At 45.2% G+C, this 22184-nt stretch overlaps 1 protein-coding gene across 2 annotated transcripts in view; it reads right to left on the bottom strand.

Moving 5' to 3' along the window:
* KMO (kynurenine 3-monooxygenase) overlaps nucleotides 1-22184 on the bottom strand; it is a 514165-nt gene that overhangs the window by 69978 nt on the left and 422003 nt on the right. For both annotated transcript variants that reach the window (XM_078648707.1, XM_078648706.1), the window contains 2 exons: nucleotides 7736-7793; nucleotides 6595-6677 (listed from right to left, as the gene is read on the bottom strand). In XM_078648707.1, the coding sequence (XP_078504833.1) occupies nucleotides 6595-6677; nucleotides 7736-7793 (141 nt within the window). The remainder of the gene's footprint in view (nucleotides 1-6594; nucleotides 6678-7735; nucleotides 7794-22184) is intronic.

The raw sequence follows: 22184 nt of genomic DNA, 5'->3' as shown, positions 1-22184 counted from the left end.
CCTCATAAAGAAGAACACCGGAAGGTCTTTCAATAAAATGTTTTTATTTAGACATAGCATCAGGGATATGCTGTTGGCTATTTCCAAACTGAATAAAATAGCCACTGAAATCCACTAGAACTCAGGGACATGGACTTAGACTGGCTGGTTATGGACTCTTTTCTCAGCTCAGGGCTGGAAAATATTATCCGCCTTATGTATACTTATTACAATTTTTGTTCCTGCTGACTGTGTATTCAATGTGGTCCAATGCTCTGTTCCCTATGTATTTCCACCTGCACTTCTTGCACACCAGTTAAACGTAATGTGCCAAAAGTAAATGTCCAATCAGTAACTGATCAAGAAATTAGCCAGTTGATGTTAATTAATGTGGAAGATAATTTTAATGTGTCCTCTATTGTATAGCGGATGTTTTCAGCTAATACTAAAAAGGCTATCTGTGGAAATCGCAGAAATTACCGTTAGCATAAGCTGAAGCAATTTTGTTTTTGGCAGCCATTTTAGTTAGCCATGTGCTTCTCCCTCTTCACTGTTGCCTGCCCTTGTATTTTGCTTGAGTCAGCAATTACAGTTAACTCCTTCAGCACTGAGCCAGAGCAATGTATGATCAGAAAGACTTGTAGCTGCCAGAATGCATCTGTCTATGTATACAACTGTCAGGCTATTCCAATTGATGTAAGAGTTTTTGTTACTCCTCCCACTCTGTTGACTAAGTAGTTTCTAGTTGTCTATATATGTAAAACAGCTATTCATGTGTATACTTGTACCGCCTCTTTTTGAACCTCCATGCTTACACTGCAACTATCACATTATAAAAGGCGCATGGTTTCTGTACTCTTTGGACTACCGCATACAGTGGCCTAAGGGTACCGTATTGACGCTGTCTCCCTCATGAGAGGTTAATAAATCTATTTCCTTGATATTGCAGCTTCTTTGCCAATTTCTTCTTTATTGGTTTAAGGACAGGTGCATCAGTGAGCCCTAAAAATGCTTTTTATTCCACATTCTTTATTTGGCCCCTTCCGCAAAGAAGGCGGAAAAACGGGGCAAATTTCCACAGACTCGGGGGCGGAACGGAAGTTGGCCGCCTGCCACCCGCCTCCCGTCGCCTCCAACGCATGCGTGGGAGCCTGCGCATACGCATTCCTGGCAAGGAATGCGCAAGCACAGGCTCCCGCGCATGCGCAGTTTCAAGAAGAAGGCGCGATAGAACCGGAGAGATGTCCCCGCTATAAGGTAAGTGTCTTTAATCTTATTTAAGGCTTTATTCTTTTTAATATTGCGGGCGGGAGGCGGGCGGGAGGCGGGTGCCACGTAACGGAAATTTTCAGCGAGGCACGGAAATTGGTTCCATTTCCGTGCCTCCCCGCGAAAGTCCATTACGCGACTCCCACCCACCCCTACTTGTAACCCTTCGGCTTCTGGCTGTAGCAGTTATTAAAGCCCTCTCGCTCTTTACAGGCCAGAGAGTGCTGCTTTGATCTATAACTCATGTGTAGGGCCTTTAAAAACTGGTATAGCCTAAGGCAGCAGAGTATATAATAAAGCCTGTGCTGTCCCTGGAATTAGGCGGAATCTTAGAGACAAATTATTTACAAAACAAATCCACAAATTGGAATAGTGGCTTGATTGCTGACCCAGAGTCAGACACAATCAGGAGTCCTGTCGGATTGGTCAGGTTTTTGAGGTTTTTAAGTAACGTCTACGGGCTCATACGTGATACAGTGGGAACCAAGGTCACGTTTCCTAAGGATGTGCATCAATATGGCTCGTTCAGTAAAGTTCTGCATTGACTTCTGTAATTCAGGAAATGGTTTCTTATAGCCATCACCACTGTCCTACTGCCTCGTGATGCACCACAATCACTCCCCTGTTATAAAATGCCTTGAATGCTATTTACAAGCTGCTCCTAAAGCTGTCAAGGTTTTCTCTTTCTGATCTATAAATGTTAAAGTTAATATATTGGTTCTGCTCCTACAGAGCTTCCAGCTGGCTCAACGCAATTTATTCAAAAGCTAGCATTTCTTCCATCATGCAAATGGAAGGCGGGTTAACGGTAGAAGAGGGAGAAAACCAGTGATGCTGCTGATGCCTTCAAATGCATTATTTGTGAAATAGCCATGTGACCTCATACTGCAACAAAAAACAAATGGACCATCTTAAATTAAAAAATTATGAACGTTCTTAACAGTATTTCTTTGTCGCTGTTTTGCATCGCTGTTGAGAAACTATAATATTGACTCATAAAAAGTATAACAGCCCCCTCGAGGTGTAATGCTACTGCCCTTTAAACAAAAAGAGAAGGAATTTTACACCCAGAACTGCAGCTTGGAGTGTAAGCACGCATGTTGACTTCTCAGAAACAACATAATCTTCAAACCTGCTGTCTGCTTTGTCCTGCCGAAGGTATCTACAGTCTTCAAGAAGTTCTGGGGCATTTAAGAGGAGTAACCCCGAGGTTCTTACTATCCTGCTGGACTCTTTTCATGTAGAACTATTGGAGCAAGAGGAAGCCTAGCAGATTGTTTTTAATGAGACCCCTGAGGATGTTCATTAAGTGGTCGATACAAGTGAAACTGACCTGAATATGACCTGATATACCCCACAACTGCTCAAGTAGATTGCCTATGAGACTCTTCTGATGAGTGCCCCCGGCAAATTGCAGAGGGACACCAACAGGTGCACTCTGGGCAGGAAGTGGGCCCAGAGAGGACGGGCCACTATGTCTCCTCTAAGTTAACAGGCCATTTTTGACCAGCTGGTCACCTCTAAGGGGGCATTATTTCTGACTGGAGTGAGCTGCATCTTGGAGGCAATGTAAGGAGTTTAAAAACCCACGCCACCCCCGGGGTACTCATCTTTTTACTCCAGAAGTAGTAACTACACATGCTGTGTGACAACCCACCCGGACGCTCATATTACTAACAGTCTGACCGACATAGTAGCGGTAATGATGGCAAAAAGACCATTTTTATGGCATAAAACACCTTCATCTGCTGTACCCCAACCCTATCCAGGAATGTTTGAGCTGGCACAGGGTCTGGTTAGAGGGGGATACCTGACCTTCTGGCGAGCCAGACCGTATGGTCCTAACCAGGTTTGCACAAACGTATGATCTTTTCATGGGGCGTGAACTGTAATGGTCACGTGGTGCCCAGAGCAGGGATGGTACAGGAAGCATTTCCCTGGTTACTGTCCTGTGTTCAGCTGGAAGTCATGTGCTTGCTTAATTATCACTGAAGCACATGTATTTGGCTGCAGAGGTTGAACCATAACAGGAATGGAAATATTGTAAATGTGTGAAATGTTAACCTATTCATTATGATCGTTGTGAAGATATCTAACACATCACTTCAGTATTTGTAAACAATCTGAACAGCACACAACATAAAAAAAGATACATTTGAAAATAAAGCTTACTCATGAATACCAAAAACCTGTTAGGTGTCTTCTTTCATAACTGGTGGTTCCAAGGGAAGGGCCCACTTAAGTTTTGGTAAGCGCGGAGCATGAATATTTACAACTTGAAACTCTTTCGGAAATACATTTAGTTCCATTTTAAGCCAGTGCAACTCAGCTCGGCGACTACTAAAACAGATTCATTGTAACATAAAACTTCCCACAGGCTTCAGTTTGTGCGGGTTTCACAGTGATTCAAGGTGATTTGTTTTGTATCTAGTTACCTTTTCTGCTGTTTTTGCGATCTAACCTCGAAAGATGGAAAACAGTTAGCTTTGGTTAAATCATAAGGGTGTGTGTGGTTTGCAACAGAGAAATCCTATTTATATGTGCCAGTAATTTCTAGTTGATGTATTTGAAATATGTCAAAAAAAGAAAAAAGCTGTGAGAAACGCCGGAGGTGTGCTAAGTGGAGGGAAATTACACACATTTTAAAGTGGGGTTCACAGTAGCTGTGTGTCATTTCAAATAACTATGGGCCACCACGGATGCCCTCACTGCCACCCCTCATAGGTGTACTCCATAACCTTTACCCCATTTATATCATTTCTGTTATAGCGCTACTCATCTCTATGTAGAGCATCAGAGCGCTTTTCATCTCACACACACACACACAGACAATCATGTAATTGTGTAAAACAATTTATAATAAATGTTGCATAAAAAAGTAGGTGCTACAATTTGTGGGTGTCAGGCAGGCGCCATCCATACTGAGAGGCTTTATATATTTAGAGTGCTTGGTCTGGTAAAACACAAAGTCAGTGACTGGGGTTGTCTATACCAATAAGAATGTATTGCTATCCAAGTAACAATTTTTAGAAGCCTCAAAATAAAGAAAGACAGAGACAAAAACGTAACTTAAACCTATGCATACAGTTTTCATGTATCTATTTGATGACAGTTCTTAGCACATTTTGCTGCATTAAATGGATCATAACTTATGAACTGTAAGTAACACAAGTATCTCTGTGAGAAAAGCAGTACTCAGTGAGTAATCTACATAAAATACAAATTTGTGATGTGCATGTTACATCTTCTGCTTTTCAGTGCTACTTTCAGATGAGTGAAAACTGTGACAGATTTCTCCATCAAGTACAACAGTTTATTAATTCCATCCTGTCAGTTGCCACGTAGAAACTGACGCGTTGACTGCCTATAGTATACCAGTTCAGTAGAAGATATCATTAGCAACACAGATGCTTAAAAAAATAGATACAGTTGGAAGCCCATGTGCAAAATGTGAAAGAGCGTAAACTGGTAGAGCACTCACACAAGTGACTCTGCAGTTACTGTTCACTACAGGTGGAAGTCTGGAGGGGGGCATGCAGCACGGGTCAGTCGTGGATTCCCAGTATTGCATTGGATGTTTTGGGTGACATGAAAAATAGAAAACAAGAGCTTAGCATTTCAAAACGGGTGCAACTGGAGTAGCACTGCGCAAATTGTTGTGGTGTGTTACTCTACCCCAGAAAGTCATTCCATTGCTGGAGACTGTGTGATCCTGTGAATTTTAGTGGATTGTCAGATTTAACATTACTGGTGGTCCTGAGAATGCGTCAAAATGCTACACTTCCACAGGTGAGGTGTAATGAGGAGAAATATAATTATTTCTCTTTGTTATTTCTTTCTATGTGTGCTGCATTCTGCAGCACACATAGCAAGAGGAAACTGCCTCTTGGGGTTGTTGTTGTGCAGGAAGGTGTCTATTCACATGCAAAAACAATCCTGCTTACAACGCAGGCACTCTTTCACCATGGTGCAAAGATGCATGCATCAGCGCTAGGCAGCACATTGTGTGCCATCACAGGGAAAAGACAGAAATGCGCCATACAATGTTAGATGCAGCGCATTCTTGCCCTTTGCCTATCATGCATTGCAGCAAGCAGACTTGCGCTGGATGCTTTTTTTTTTATAAATAAAGCCCCAAAGCCTGTATGCTGGGTAATAAGACATAAGTAGAGCAGAATAGGCATACAAATGCAATGATGACTCTCCAAATTTGCACAAATTCCCATTCGAAAAGACAGCATAGTTTATTTGATCATGATCCAGAAGAGGACAGCACATCAGACTGCACAATCTTACACTCATTGCAGAGTGACAAAAGTAAATTGGCACTGGTGTTTTCTTGTTTATATCACTTTAACACCCGCACACTGAACTTCCAATATTGCGCAGTCTTCCTCCACCATCAACCGTCTCAACTATGTTATTCTTAATTCACCTATGTGCGTGCTGTATCCATTTTTGCATTCTATTAAATGGGCTATCCTTCTGCCACTTCCCATGCTGCTGAATCCTGGATGTTTAATAGGCCTGACTGGGGCTTAGATTGCCACATAAGACTCCCCTGGGGTCCAACAACTAAGGAGCTTATTTACAAACCCCTTCCACTGCCCGTCCGTCACTTATTCCCAAGGTGAAAGTGATGCACTGGCGGCACAAGGGGCTTGTAAATAAGCTCCTAAAGGAGCAAAAAATGGTGTGAAGGCCAGGCCCAGGACAGGCAGGCAACCAGAACCATGTTGTTGATGGGCCTTGCTGCTCCCTTTGACATTGTGGACCTGGCGCCCTGCGCCCATTATGCATATGCACATTGATTTTTACTTTGTAGAAGATAAAATAAATGATAGCCGGCTCTAAAAACAGGCTTGAACTGCTGCTGTGAGAATCTCCTTTGCAGTGCGAGCAGCACAGCCTGTGGCAGTCAGGTTCCATGACTTTATGTCTGAGAGCGCTCTCCTGAGTTTGGCGCCTGGTGTGGTGGCACTGTCCTAAAGCCAGCACTGTCTGGCATAGTCAACACTCAAAAGGTATGCACCCCAATCGGACCGCTCATATGGAGAATAGCCTTATTAACATAACACTTGTATTTGTGAATCGCACTTACCCCCAGGGGTCTCAAGGCGCTGAATAACAGATGGTTATTGTTACCCAACTCAATGGTACTCATTTTATCAACCTCAAATAGATGAAAGGCTGAGTGGACCCGCTGGGATTTGCACCTGTGACTATGAGGTCAAACACAGGCCCCTGCAGTGGATGCATTAGTCCACTAAGCCACCAGACCCGGCCACCTTATTATAATTACATGCCAGCAGTTGCCGAGCTCTTTAGATGTAGGCCTCTTCTTACCTCCTTATAATTGTACATGGCGAGGTCTGAAATAGCATGAGCATCTGGCACCCGCAGTCTTGAAAATTCAGGCAGACAGAACTCTGGAAAATAAAATCACCTTTTACAGAAAGTTGTTTTGTTTTTTAAATCACTAAACAGGTTTGTGTGAATACAGATATCAATAAAACATGTTAACAATTCTCACTAGTAAAAAAAAAGAAACCATGCAGTGAAGTCTTGACCAGTTTCTGCATTTTTGGTCCACCTTAGATGTACCTAGGCATGGCGAAAATGCTACACCCTGAGACACATAATCTGGATCTGTGGAAATTCACACAGACAGGTGAAACGTACTGCCACGGAAATAGTATCCGATCTTTCCATGTAAAAAGAGGGCAAGTACTTTGTTGATAGTCACCTAACTTCCCAGTATATTTATTTTCAATCACATTGAAGTATGCCACCAGTCTGCCATAGAGGATGTAGTAACTATATGAATGAGAATAGAAAAGGTCCCCAACTACTGTTGGGGATAGCCACAATTTACAACTTTGTATCAACTCCTTCCCTTGCAAAAAAAATCCACATTAATAGGTGGAGAGCAACAGTTTTTTTTTTTTCAAGCAAACCATTTTGAAGAACTGGCTCATTGGTCTAAATGTATGTTGATAAGGTAAGGTGACAGCAATCTACCCAATTCATAGAGATGTAAGAGACCCCCTATTATTTGCATCAACAAAAAGTTGTTTGTGTAACAAAAGAAATGTTGATAGTGCTTTATGAATATCACGTTTGGCTTGGCCAAACCATCTTGTACCCACCTAAATCAATCCAGCATATTAATAGGAAAGTTCTGAAATATGTCTTTGTTTTGTGTTTGGCCTGTTTTCAATCTTTTTAGTCTTCCTTACTGTCTTATTCGTGACTTCAAAAATTTGACTAGAGCGAAGTATGATAAAACGTTTAATTATAGCAGAGAATACAGACAAAGACAGCCTTTTCTATACTTTCATGTGTTAATGTTGCACTTTGATCATGATACCCAAAGGCCTGATGACCGAATGCTTAATAAAAATGAATGCAGCATTCAATTTGAATTTCCTGTGTCCTACCTAACTCGGGATTATCCTTTACCATTTATTTTGATAGGTTTCCTTACCGATGTCATTCTGGTACTGTTCCATCAACTCCGAAAAAAGCAGGCAGTCTTCAAATCCCTGCAATCATAATGGAGATCAAATAAGATCTTTACAGACAGAGAATAATTTTAGAGGTTGAGGTTTTTACAACTCATAAACAAATTTTGGGAAATATTTGCAGTAAGTTTGTAAAAGACCCATATTTTTGCTGTGACTCACATTTTCAACCCATAATCTAACAAGCCCTTTAGGGTGTTGTCCAGTGGAAGTTTGTGTTAGTGGTTTGGTAAAGCACCTGCCTTGGAGAGGCATTTCATATTCTGTTAGTTCTGTATTCACCTCTAAAAACTCTCTTGAGTGAACCAGAATAATCTGGACAGCAATAGCTTTGCTGATTGGTTAGTAGTAGAGATGAAGTAGCAAAGCATACTTGCCCAACTAAAATGTGATGGGAAGACTGAAGACCCTCCAGGAAACCTTTAAATACCTCTTTTTAGGTTCTGGCGGAGTAGCAGATTTAAGAACCACACTCTCCCATCGGAGGAAGTCCGGTACTGGTCCACAGGCTCCTCCTGCCAAACTCATCACCTCTCTCCCCAAAATGAATAGTCAGAAAAAAGTCTTGCAGCCCTTCTAAAAGGCTCACTGTGAGCAGGCAAGCAGGTAATAATCTACTGTGAGCTGTCGGTGAGTCAAATGACCCTTTAAAGCATATCTCTGTATTATAACAACATATTTGTTAAAAAAATAAAGGGTATATCAATTATGAAAATGCGCATTATGTTGTATTTTTGCCATTTACTTTTGCAGCGAAGTAAATATACAATACTTATACTAATTTGCACCGAATAGGAGACAACGATGCATTTGATATGTCTATAGTTCTCTCATGTACATACAGGAACCCATGCTAAAGAGAGACTTTTAAGTTGACTGTATAATTAACTGTTCTGGAGTTGTTCTTCAAAGAGGATGTGTCTTGGAAGTTCTGGCTGGACTGCTTCTAATGGAGCAGTACCAGGGCTGATTTGCAAAAAGTGCAAAAAAATGGACTGGATTGCAACCAGATAAATTACAAATAGCTAAGATGATTTCAAACTTTGGAATCATAAAGGTGTATGCTTTGATTTCTCAGCGAGACACTCTGAGTAGGGCAGGTATGGCTTGACTCCAGTGCCTGCTGTGCTAAGATCCATTAAGCCACACTTCACCGATGTGGCATACTAAAGCTCAGGCTAGTATAGGAAGGAACCTGGAAGTTTAGACTGGCCTGTCCCTAGAGGAATTAGACGAAGATTGTTATGCAGAATGATGGTTCCTGTCTTCAGTAGCACAATGAGCACCAAAAAATTACTTGCAATAAAATACCTCAATTGCTCCATTTAAAATCTTGTCCAGCAATTCTTGATTTCTTTACTGAATCCAATAAAGGAGTCACAGACGTTACACAAGGCATAGAAGTCATTAATTCCTATTTAGCTCTGGTTAGTCCTTCAGACCAATTAAATCCTCAATTTAATTTGAATATGGATATGACTATGTCATCATTAGCTAATGGTCAAGAATGGGATGGATGACCCTCTTTCTGTTTCCCAACTAATGTCATTTGGAAAGGAGGGAAAGGAGGCGGGGAGGGGGGAATTGAAGGTATCCACCTTTGTTTTGGAATCTCTGGCACTAGATATTGACTTGTATTGGGAAAGTTTTATCATCCATTTTGTCACTCTTGGAAAAATCTGGGTCATATTCAGTCATGTATTGGACATATTGTTTTCCATCCTAATAGGGGTTAAAAACCTGACACCCCCTGGGGTGGCTGAACACTACCACACATTGTTAAGGAGTCAAAATCAATTGCTATTGATGGTAAATGTGAGGTCAATAATACTGCTGTTCAATTGGGCAAATCCAGTATGGTGAAAGATCTCTCATGTAGAGCAAGTATATTGTTTAAAATCATTATCTGAAGAACTAAAGCAAAAGGCTTCTTTAAAGCCATCGAAAGCAGAGTGGCTTTCAATCTTTAGGCAAGGGCCAACATTAATTGTGTGTATAACATTTCCAGCTATATCAAAGGATACTCTTGATTCTCCAAAGGGTTATCAAAGTGTGGATAGTAACCTAATAAAGACCCTCAGGCAATAAGAAAGAGAAAGGGAGAAGTAAGAAGAAAAGGCACATCATAAAACAAAAGTGAAGAAAATCCGATCTGAGAATGCGTCACCTGTGAATAATCCTGTAGCCATTATTTTAATTCTGTTTTTTCACATTGTTCACAGTCAAAATCCATCTGCTAAGCCTGAGGTGGGCTTTGCTAAAATGCCTATTGACATCCAGAAATGTTTATCGTGGCACCCCAAAATTTCGTCAGCACCTGACAACGGTATGGGATTTACTTCAAATCCTCAAACTTGTGTTGGGGATAACCTTAAATGTTTAGTTCATGTTGATGGTCTAGTTAGTGAAGAAAAAGTTCGCATATTATGGTTGGAACATAGATTATTCAAAAGTAAAGACACTTCTACTCAAAAGGTGCTGCAGAGAACAATGATAATATGGTCCCTAATACTGCTGTCATTGTCTGGCAAGGTGTATAAGCCTGGAAAGATTCTAGGCCTTCAGGTTTATTAACCGCATGCGCGCTGCGGCTATTTTCGCACTGCGCGGCTTTTTTTTCAAAAAGCCGTGTTACATGACGAGCTCAGCTCGTCATCAGCGTGCGAGCGGCGCAACTGATGACGAGCTGAGCTGAGCTCGTCATCAGCGCCGAAGTGGTTAAATCACGGGGCAAATATGTTTGTCTCACGGGGGCGCTAGAGGGCGCACAAGCGGAATGGCTGCTTAGGCTAGTAGCTCCCGCGCCTTGGCAAGCTAGCCTTCAATTATCCTTCGCCACAGGGTGACGACTCGCCATATCAACCCGTCAAATTATATAGGACGGAGACATCTGCACTCGTCCCAAGTTTGGAGCCGCTGTGAGGAGCAGAGCCGAAGTTATCGCCGGCTCTAAAATCACCGGGAATCGACCTGGAGCCCGAGAGTGGACGGCCCCTGCCACGGTGCTCTACGCGACACCGAGGTCGGCCACGAGGAACTAGGCCGCGATTTCGGACGGCCGCCCGGAACTGAGACGGATCCTGCGTGGGGGCCTGGTTCTGGGGGTGCAGTGCAGATACCCCGTTAGCTGCACTGGCCTTCCCCCCCCTCCTACTGTTGCGGATTCCCGGAGCCTGACTTGCAGGTGAGCCGCCTATCCCGCCCTGAGGGGCGCCGGGTGGTGGGGCGCTCCCCCGGGCGACTGGCAAAACCAACAACGTGCCGGACCTCTCGGCAGGGACTGACCCGGTCTTGCAGCGGTGACCGTACCTTGGACTCCTGGAGCGGGAGGGACTGCTGCGCTCGACCGGACGGGGAGACGCCTAGACCTCGCCCGCTATACCGCATGGGCTGCTGAGCGTTTGTGCACTCTCTGGCCCCATCTAGAGCGGGGCTGGGCTCCTCAAACTGACCGTCCTCCCTGTTTGCTCACTGGAGAGTTGCGCAAGTGGCCCCTGCTCACCGCCGGATACCGGCAATCTTCATCCTGAACGGAGTACTTCCCTGTCCTGGGTACCGGCGGCCTGCATACCGGATATTGGCCTGCTGCAGGGACCCGCTAGGTTCACAGGGGAGCCGGAGCTGACTCGTCGCTGCCCCCCCTGGGTGTGGTGCCCCATCACCATTGGCATACCTGGGAGCTCGGGGGGCGCCTGGACACTGTGCCCTTCCCCTGACGACTGCTGCCTCACACCGTCATCGCCTTTCCCAGAGGCTGCCACGTTGACAGCTGCCAGTGCGTGTCCGGCTCGTTCACTACCACAATATCTGCTTGCTTGACCGCTGTCCGCACAACGCCGGCGCAGTACACGGCAACTGGACGTCGGGATCCGCCGCCACAATGGGGCGCCTGGATAACTGCCAAGCGAAGCTGAGTTTTAATGGCGCCAAAAAAGGCGCGAAGACGATGCCTGCGGGCCCTGGACCCAGTGAGGCAACCTTGCAGGCCGTTGCACCCCCCACAGCGGACCTGGACCTACACAGCCTGTTTCAGGAGATGAGACAGTGGTTTGCGACTTACGGCCGCGGAGCAACGAGTCTCTGATAACGAAGATACCGCCGCGACTCACACGACGCAGCTAGCTCGGATGGATAATCTGCTCAGAATCATAGCGGCTAAAAACGAGGACTTGGAAGCCCGCAGCCGCCGGAACAACATACGCGTTACGAATGTGCCGGAATCTACAGACACGGGCAGGATGGAACTCTATATCGAAAAGCTGCTTAAGGGATCTATCGGTGAAGAAGTTTTTTCTCCTCAGCTCATTGTTGAGCGTGCACATCGTTCCTTAGCACCTGTGCCCAAACCCGGATTGCCGCCTAGACCCATCATTGCCAAATTATTGAACTATCGCGATCGTGACACTGCATTGAGGGCGGCCCAAACTCAACAGACTCTGCATTACAATGGTATCACGTTTTCCATATACCCAGACTTCACCCCGCTGGTGCAGGAAGAACGACGCAAATTTCTCCCAGTAAAGAAGAAGCTGCGGGAAGCCCAAGTGGACTATGCTCTCCTATACCCGGCGAAGCTTCAGATCAAACATCAGGGTAAACAACGCTTCTTCACGAATCCGCAGAAGGTGGAGGATTTCCTGAAATCGCTCCGGAGAGCACGTGGGGAGGAACGTGATGCTGCAGCGGAACTAGCAGACGAGGGCCCGCCGCCGGCACCGGACGATCAATGAATGCCTGCGCCGACTGCGTGGGGTGCCTCTCCTACATTGGTTGAATATCACCCATCGCACTGAATGCGGACACTGAGATGTCTACCAGCGCTGAATCTGCACGGACTCGACATGCCTGTGGTAACGTAAACCAAGGACCACTCTCTTGGCCCTAGGCTCCACCGAGGGCGGTACAGACTGGGGCTATGGACCGAGAGGTGGCTGTGCGTGCTCTATGCCTTAACCCTACAGGGTGTTCCCCTTAAGACTACTACTGTTCTTGATGTTTTTGCATGGGTCAGAAGTGGTTGGGTGGGGTGTGGGAAGTTGGGAGGGGATCATTGGCTACTGGCATGATTGGGATGCCGGGGTGGGAGGGGGGTTGGGTTGTTCTAAGAAGAGGCGATTATTGCTTGGAATATGTATGCAAATTTTATGAAGGTATGTGCACCTATGTTGGTGGGGTGGTGCAGGACCTAACTCATTGACTTGGCTGGCACTGTCATTTCTGCTGTTGACCTCCTCATGGCTGCTATGAATACTAACTCACAATTGACTTGCTTGTCATGGAATGTTCGTGGTTTGAACAATGCTAGGAAATGTCGCAGTGTCATTGCCTATCTTGATAGTCATCATGTACAGGTGGCCATGTTGCAGGAAACCCATCTGCCGCCACGTGCTAGGACTACCTTTGCGAGCAGATGGGCTGGGGACCGCATTTTTTCCTCATACTCCACGTATGCGAGGGGGGTGGCTATCCTTATAGCCCGCACTGTACCGTTTCACAGATATGGGGAGCTGGTTGATGGGGAGGGGCGCTATGCATTGCTGTGGGGGAGGCTGGGCCGAGACACATTCACATTTGTTGTCGCATATGCGCCGAATGTGGACACACCTGCTTTTTTCACCACTCTATGGGGCAAGATCATGGCCGTGGGCTCGCGTCACGTCACGTCCTTTGGGGAGGTGATTTCAATCTAGCGCTGGTACCTCACTTAGATAGGGCAGACGGAGTATGCACTTATAAACCTAGAGCGCGAGAAGCACTGGAGGGGGTGCTTGCAGAGGGCAACCTGCTAGATGCCTGGAGACACATGCACCCATTCGGGAGGGAAGGCACACACTTTACCTCTCACACGGGCACATGGGCACGGTTGGACTATTTTCTAGTCACTAAAGAGGTCGCCACAGAGTTGGTAGGGGTGGAACACTTGCCGAGGACATACTCGGATCATAGTCCCGTCATGCTTCACCTCCGCATACCTGGGTGGGATAGCCTGAGGCCACACTGGAGACTCCACCCTGACATCTTGTTGGATACTGTGTTTTGAACTGAACTAGGGGAAGAGATAGCTGCTTTTTTCCCCAGAAATAAGGGATCGGTGGACTCGGTTGAACACATATGGGAGGCTTTCAAGGTAACCGTCAGGGGCTATTGCATCTCCAAGAGCGGTGGGGTTTTGCGTGACATCCTTTGTACTATTAGCACACTGGAGAAGGAACTGGGTGCTCTAGAACGTCGCATGGTGGATGAGTCTGGCTCTGACCTACAAGCTGCTTTCAGGGAGACACTTTCCAGATATGAGGAAGAAGCTACTAGGGAAACCAAGTTCCGGGGTAAACACTGGCAAGCCCGAAAATACTGTGAGGGGGATAGGCCTGGGAAGGTGCTCACCGCGCTCACGCAAACTCCCAGGGACCGCAATGTCATATTTGAACTCACTGATATACACGGTACCACATTTAGGAACTCAGATGAGATTCTTACCTCATTCACAGCACACTATCACTCGCTTTACACCTCCAACACGAGGTCCGAAACATCATTTGCGGATTACCTAAAAGATGTAGCACTATGCTGGCTCAGCGATGGGGATAGGGCATTCCTGGCGGCACCTTTCGAGCTCGACGAGATCCGCGATGCCATCATGTCCCTTCAGAATGGTAAGGCCCCAGGCCTGGATGGCATTCCTGTCGAGTTTTATAAAAACTTACATTGATATCATGGCTCCTGTCCTACGCGAGGTCTACTCGGAATCCCTTAGCGATGGCGTCCTACCTTGCTCCATGCGTGAAGTGGTCATCACTTCTCTCCTGAAACCTAACAAAGATCCCTGCTCCTGCGACTCTTACCGCCCGCTCTCCCTCCTAAACTGCGATGTAAAAATACTTGCTAAGGTTCTGGCTACCCGGCTCTCACTGCTGATGACTAGAATCCTGCTGCCCGATCAATCTGGATTTGTGGCTGGCCGGTCTACTTCACACAACCTCCGTACCCTGTTCTCTCTCCTGCGCACGGTTCATCCCGACATACCTGTTGCTGCCGCTTTTCTTGATGCGACCAAGGCCTTTGACTCAGTCGAATGGCCTTACCTGTTCTCTGTACTGGCTAGCATGGGTTTCCCGCCCTTGTTTATATCTTGGGTTCGTCTGCTTTATACTCGACCCACGGCAAGAGTTTTGGTCAACAATCGCCTATCGCAACCTATAGACATCACCAGAGGCACGCGTCAGGGCTGCCCACTCTCTCCCTTATTGTTTGCCATAGCAGTTGAACATCTTGCCTGCCGCCTGCGCCAGCTACATCGGGACGGGGCGGTACAGTGCCTACAGCGACAAATAGATGTGTCCCTTTATGCAGACGATATTACACTCTATGTTAAGCACCCCGAGACTCACCTCAATCCCCTACTAAGGGAGTTCATTGTGTTCGGCGGGATGTCAGGTGTACATATCAATTGGTCCAAGTCCCAACTCTTCCCTTTGACGGATGCGGTGGATGACTTTCCCCTTGACTATCCATTGGAGTGGTGCCGGACGGACCTCCGATACCTGGGGATCCGTATATCCCGGGATAGGGAGGAAACACTGCGATCCAATTATGGAGTGGCAATCACCAAACTGACTGCCTCTGTGGATCGCTGGATCACCCTACCGCTTTCCATGGCCGGAAGGGCGTCCCTTATCAAAATGGTTATTCTTCCCCGATTTCTTTATTTATTTCTTAACATTCCTTATTTCCCAGGCGCCTTTTTCTTTAAGACCCTGAAGATGGAGCTGCGTAGGCTTTTCTGGGGAGGCAAGAGCCCACGGCTCCAATGGTCCACGCTTACCCTACCCTACGACAAAGGTGGCTTCGACGTCCCTGACTTCGAGGAGTATTATCAGTGTGCACAGGCACATTTCGCCTACCACTGGATGGCTCCTACGCCTTTTATGCCACATATTGCGGTGGAAGATTGGATAGTGCATCCCCTTCCGCTAAGTGGATTACTTCACTGTCCGGAATCTTCCATCACCACGCCGAATACTTCGGTCTTGTGCACAATGGATGCATGGCGCCGTATAGCTAAAAGCTTGTCATGTCACCTGCCCTACTCCCCAAGGCTGCCGCTTACATATCATCCTAATCTCACCCTACTTTAGGAGCAGGGATTCCGTAACCTCTGTGCGAGCATACATGTTTCCTGCTGGGGTGACTTGTTTGTTAACGGTCAGTTTAAAACGGCAGACCTTTTCTTTGCGGCACACGACAACACCCCTCTAGAGCTTTTTTATTACGTACGCTTGCGCGCGGGGATGAGAGACATCCTACCCAACTTCCCTGACGAGCCTGAGGTTCTACCTCCGCTTCATTTCCTATTATGCTCACAGGATGGGACTCATCTGGTCTCCGATACCGGAATCTAGTGCTCGGTCACGTTGGGCCACTGAGCTGGCCACTGACATCACTGACGACCAATGGCTGTACTGCTGTGCGCTCACCTCCCGCATATCTGCCAGTAGCAGATTGAAAATTATACATTACAAATTTCTACAGCGGCTGTACTATACGCCGGTGAGAAAACATAGATTTGGCCTGGCGGAGGATGACCTTTGCATACTCTGCCATGCCGAACATGCGGATATGCTGCATTTGGCGTGGGAGTGCCCGCAGGTGGCGCTTTACTGGCGGCAGGTGACGGGTGCCCTCGAGGACATGTCGAGAGCCACTGTGCCCGTGGACCCCTTGGTGACGCTTCTTGGATATACTCTGCAGATCCCTAGCTCCTGCCGAAAATTCGTTGATACTGCGCTCCTTTTGGCCTGTCGGTGAGGCCGAGGAAGGGCGCCTAAATTTAAGGACTGGCTAGCGGACTTGACCTATTGTCAGGACCAATATACCACATTCGCCGAACTATTACCCACATCCAGTCGGCCCAGAGACATATGGGGCCCCCTGGTGTGCTATCTTCTAACACGTTCTGATGATGCAGACACACCTGCCGAAAGCCCTGTTGTAATTTAAGGCCATGCCTTATAGCCCTGACGCAGGCCATTAATCCTGGTTCTTCTTTCACATCTCATTGTAGACAGTGCTAGTCGAGGCCTGTTGTCCTTGGAGCCGGGATGAGTCGGCCCACCTCCCGGGCCTCACATAGTGCCTGACGCTGAGAGCCCTGCACCTGATGATGGCTGTCCCCCCCTCCCCCCCCATGTTTCGACCGAGATCCCCTACACCACAATTGACACATCCTCACATTTCATCACTATCGCATCACATCACATTTCATGCCACCGCACACATCACTATCGACGGCCTTGATGGTTGACTGTTGAGGGTGCTGTGATGCGGCTACTGGGGCATGCACGGCTCTACCTATCTGGGTTGCCTTACCGACTCGATACCTTTTCTTTTCCAGGGAAGCACGAATTGCCTCTTGGGTTTTTTGTTTTTCGCAGTTAGGGAAGTTTTCTTTTACTTTTTCTCACTGTTATGGTTCTGAATGTCACCTTTGAAAACGTTGTTCTGCTGCTGCTCATCCTTCAAGTGCCTCGCAACACCGGCTGTGTTATCTCTCTTGATCACAAATGTGCTACGCCACCGGGCCTCAGGGATACTTTGTGTTATAATTGCTGCAATACGCTGCCGGCCTCCGGGTTGTGGGCGCGAGAAGCTGTGTACTTTTTTCTCGTCATGTGTAATAAAGCAGTGTTGAACTCAAAAAAATATATATATATATGTTTGTCTCACAAGTGCATCAAAAAGTTTCTGGAAATGTTTCATGCATTTCAAATAGCGATCTTCTGGGTTTAGATCGAAAAAGTTGGACTTTGTTTTATTGTTGTATAATGAAATGCATAATTTTAATAGAGGGCTCATTATGCATTCTCTTTCGGAAACTGAGATACTAAAATTAGTGAAAAGCAGTGATATCAAAATGTGTGTATATAAATTAGTGGTGGGTGGAAAACTCCACTCCACCAGCGGAGTTTCGCAGTTTTGCCACTCTGACCTCATCTTGGAGCATGGAGTTCAGCAAAACATTTTGCAACAACTCTGCCACCAGCCACGAGGCAAAGTTTACCACCCACTGAGTTCCTGAATGCAGAGCTTACCTGCTGTCTTTAATCTGGTCCTACGGGAAACCTACTTTGCAAAAACTGACAGGCGGTACTTGGAGAAGCTCTTGGTTGTAAGGTGCTGTTGGGATTTCAATTGGAAAGGGATGTGGCCAGTATGAAAACATGTTCCACTTGCACCACAGGAGTGTCAGTCCGCGCAACACTGGAAGAACTGAAGCAACCACCACTGTAATTACGAACTTCAGATAGTACCATATAGTCCCACTATAGAACTAGAATGCTGGCTTTTCTACACACTGTACCATCTCCTGTGAATTACATTTAGTTTCCTGTGCAGGTCTGCTTCAAGAACTGAAGCCCTAGTAGAAGGATGCTTCACCCGACCAGATCTAGATGGCATGGATCGTGAGGCAGAGCAGCCCCCTTTCGTGCAAGAAACCTCAGAGGCCCCTGCTCATACTGCTGACCCCACTGCTGCCGGGGAGGGCAGCCACACACCCAGTCAGGGCAAAGAGTTAGCAGGCATGGTCTGGAGACTGGCAGCTGCCCCATGCAATAGGAGATTTACCTGCACTTAACTGTGTATGCTGGAATTAAAACGCAAGTAACTACCATTTTGTTTTTTACTTTGAGGCTGCCATTGCCGCATGTTCCAGTTAGAGTGGAAACTGCAAATCACAGCGATTTGAATTAGTTGGCAGCATTTGTGATCAGAGAGGAAGCATGAATCAGGGGCACTTTGTGAATGTTGTAGGTGGCCTAGCATTACACCACCTGCTCATGAAACTCTGTGGAATTTGGTGGAGTTTTTTTGGTAACTCCGCAGAGCAAAACTCCTCGAGGTCCGGCCAGGCCGAATATAAGTTCCTCAGGTCCTTTACCCAACACAAGTATTACCTTTGGGTCAACGATTATTGTAAATCTAACAATGCAGCAGTGTTATCCTTGTTGGACACAGAATGGATTTAAATTTTAACAAGACTAAGATGTAAGGTCAGAATAAGAATAAGAAATTGTTGTTCCCAGGGCTTAATAAAGTCATGCTGCAAGAAAACCCCAAGTATGTTGTTGTATCAATAGGCAAGGAGGACTGAGTTATAAAAGTCTGGCAACCTGTTCAACATCGTATTCATGCACTAGAGAAGGGGGATAAGATAGCTAAATGGAATTGGTCGTAGGGAACTCTGAACAACAATTGCCCCAAACTGTTGGGAGTCATGGAGGTAGCTCCAGTGAAACAATTATATCTGGGAATCTGGTAGGTTTGGCCAAACATAATTCAAATGTAATTCCTTAGAGTCCTTCATTCCAGAAATTATATGCCTGCAGGAAACATTGGCCAGTTATCAGTTTATGCATGAAAATTATTCGTTTTTTGCTTATGATGCAAATTCTACCTCCAAGGGGCACGCTCGTGGGAATTCCTCTTTTTTTCTGAAAGCCCCTAGTCTAGATCTAGTAAGCTCAATCTTCACTTTTATCTGTGATATTAGTAATTTGGAAGACTTACCTTAGTAAATAATTGTAGGTAACCTAAATGCAAAACATCTCCAACTCTGCAAGTTTGTCCTTTGCAAACCTGGAAAAGGAAGAAACCTGGACAATCCAAGAGGCAGTTTCCCCCCTAAGAATAGGACAGACGCGGGTGTTATATTGCTGGATTCTCTTAGAAAGTTTGAATTTGTGTTTTGAATGGGCAAATTCAAAATGATACGCCCACAAATTCACTTTTCTTTCTCTTCATGGACTGTCCTTGATCGATTACATGATCGCGTTGCATCAGATGTATTGGCCTATTCTAATTGAGATGTCTGACCATCTGCATATGATCACTGTATTTTGAGTATGAATCTTGAATTAATGATGCAGGTCTGAATACCATGGAATTGCTTGAGGTATGTTGTGGTTATTAATAACTCTGATGGTCGCACTTTCTAGGCCTCCAGCAGTGCATAGGTTTTAGGCTCTAGACTTTCAGAGGCTATTAAGGGCCTAGAGGGTATAAAATGTAGGGACCCTTAAATTTGGTGTGAAAGGCATATGACATGTTTCTTAGCCAGGCAAGTAAAGGTAGAAGTCCCACACTACATAACAAAAGATATAAGAAGTTATATGCAGTAAATCAGGAAAAAAGGCAGCTGGTAAAAAAACTATTTGCCCTTTTCTCCATCTCTAGACAAAGTGACAATTTTCAACTTAAACAAAAGAGAACTAGATTAAAGGCCCTAGATTGAAAAAAGGAAACTGACAATAAATGGATTAATTCAGGAGAAGCCGCAGCTTTCCATTATCTTAGAAAGTACTGGTGACTAGTTGCACTGTATAGGGATTCCAGAATGAGCAATTGCCTTCTCTGAAGCTGGCTGGATGAATAATATTTCCAATTTTTATGCTGGTAACCAAAGTGTTGTTGACCCTGTATTTCCAAGAGTGGATACAGAACTGTATGAATTATATGAATCTCCTTCAGTTCAAGAGATTGTGGGGTATATCAGGGGTGACAGAGCATCGGGTGTAATGGGCCCCAATGAAATCAATATTTCCATTATAAACAGGCTGATACACTCTGGGCAGCTTTTATCACTATGTTTCAGGAAATATCCCCCAGTCATAGAAAGGTAGCATTATCGTCCCACCGTACAAAAAAGGGTCCAAAATTGTCTCCTAAAAGCTTCAGGCAAATATCAAATATCATTATTACATTCAATCAATCTATCAATAAATAACTTTATTCAGAAGTATGATAAGAACCATAAAAACACATACAACATTACGTCTAAATATATGACATAAAAACAAATAAAACAATAAATATAAAGTCATAATATGTGTTAAAATAATTTTACGATAACATAGACCTACGAGTTTGCACAGCACATTTAAAAAAAGCCACAACATGGAAGACTATTTCATCATTAGGTTGGCCCAATAAAAGTCTAAGGGTGGGCCTGCATTGTCCAGTGCTTTGTAAGTACTTCTTTAGAACCAGAATTAAAAACAATCTCATATACCTTACATAAAATTTACAAAGAAGATAACATGTTACATTGATTGGCCTCAAACATTATCTCAGTGACACGGTACAGTCCCTAAATTGTGGACAAAACCCTGTGGAAAGCACAATAGGTATTTCACTGTGTCTGATCTTAAACAAAATAGCAAAGATTGCTTCCATCTATTCTGTGCATGCCAAATGTAATCGGAAGAAGAATCATATTCACATATTCCGATATATGCAGATACATTTGGCTTCACCAACATATCCCATAGATGCTGTGATTGTACATAATCATATAGTGCATCTGCTACTATATTTTTAACAATATCAATACACAATGATGATTCAGTGAAAACGGTTTTCATTCCAATTTTACCATATTCATCTTTCACATAGGCCAACCAGGGAATAAGTGAACCCTAATCCAGGGTGAGACAATCCAAAATGAGGTCTTGTATTAGATCGCCATTTGCGTTTCGCAGATTGCAAGCCACAGCAATACGGAACATGCCCTAATACGGTCAGCTAGATATGGAAGACTAAGCATGAAGCAGATATAGGAACAACTTTTCTGCAAAATCTGTTTTCCTCGCTCTGTATAGCCTTGCAATTAGAAAAGCCCCAAACCTCAGCAATGTACATTGCGCCTTATGAATATGCAAGAGAGGTTTAAGAGAGCCACATCCCACAAGTTGGGGGAGGCTACACAAGGAGCTCAGGGCACGGTGCGCCAACATAAGCCATCCAAGACCCTTCAGCTTAGGAAATCACGCCAAGATATGGAAAAGTGTTGGTGTGGCTCAAATGCTGAGAACCAACCAACATATTTGGTATGGGAACAGCCTTCGGTCCACATGACATGATGTGAGATTTTATCAAATTTGTTTGCAAATCAAGTAGGGCCATAAAATCCACAAAAGCTTGCACCAGATGACACAGTGCCCTGGGTTTACGTGCCATGCGCACTGCATCATCAGCATAAAGTAGTATCTGTAGTGGCTTCCCTCTAATTTTTGGAACATCTTGTGTTGACTGCACCAAAAAAGGATGAAGGTTGTTAATATAGAGAATAAATAAAAGGGGAGCCAATACACACCCTTGACTTACCCCCGATATATCCCTATGTCTCCAGATACCTCACCTTGCCTACTGATGTACTGATGCGGACCCTTGCCCTCATAACATTGTTCAAGTATGCCAAGAAGTGGACTAGAACAATATCCAAGCCACAAGCTATTAGCATTGACCATTTTTTTGTCCAATTTACACAGTCAAAGGCTGAGGAGAGGTCCATGGATGCCAAATAAAGAGAGGACTTGTTTGCAACAGTATACTTCCCTAAGACCAGATTCTGGTTAA

Source organism: Lissotriton helveticus, chromosome 6 (assembly GCF_964261635.1).
Source record: "Lissotriton helveticus chromosome 6, aLisHel1.1, whole genome shotgun sequence".
Lineage (NCBI taxonomy): Eukaryota > Metazoa > Chordata > Amphibia > Caudata > Salamandridae > Lissotriton > Lissotriton helveticus.
Note: the sequence above shows the minus strand (reverse complement) of the source record. Positions and strands in the feature narration are given on the sequence as shown.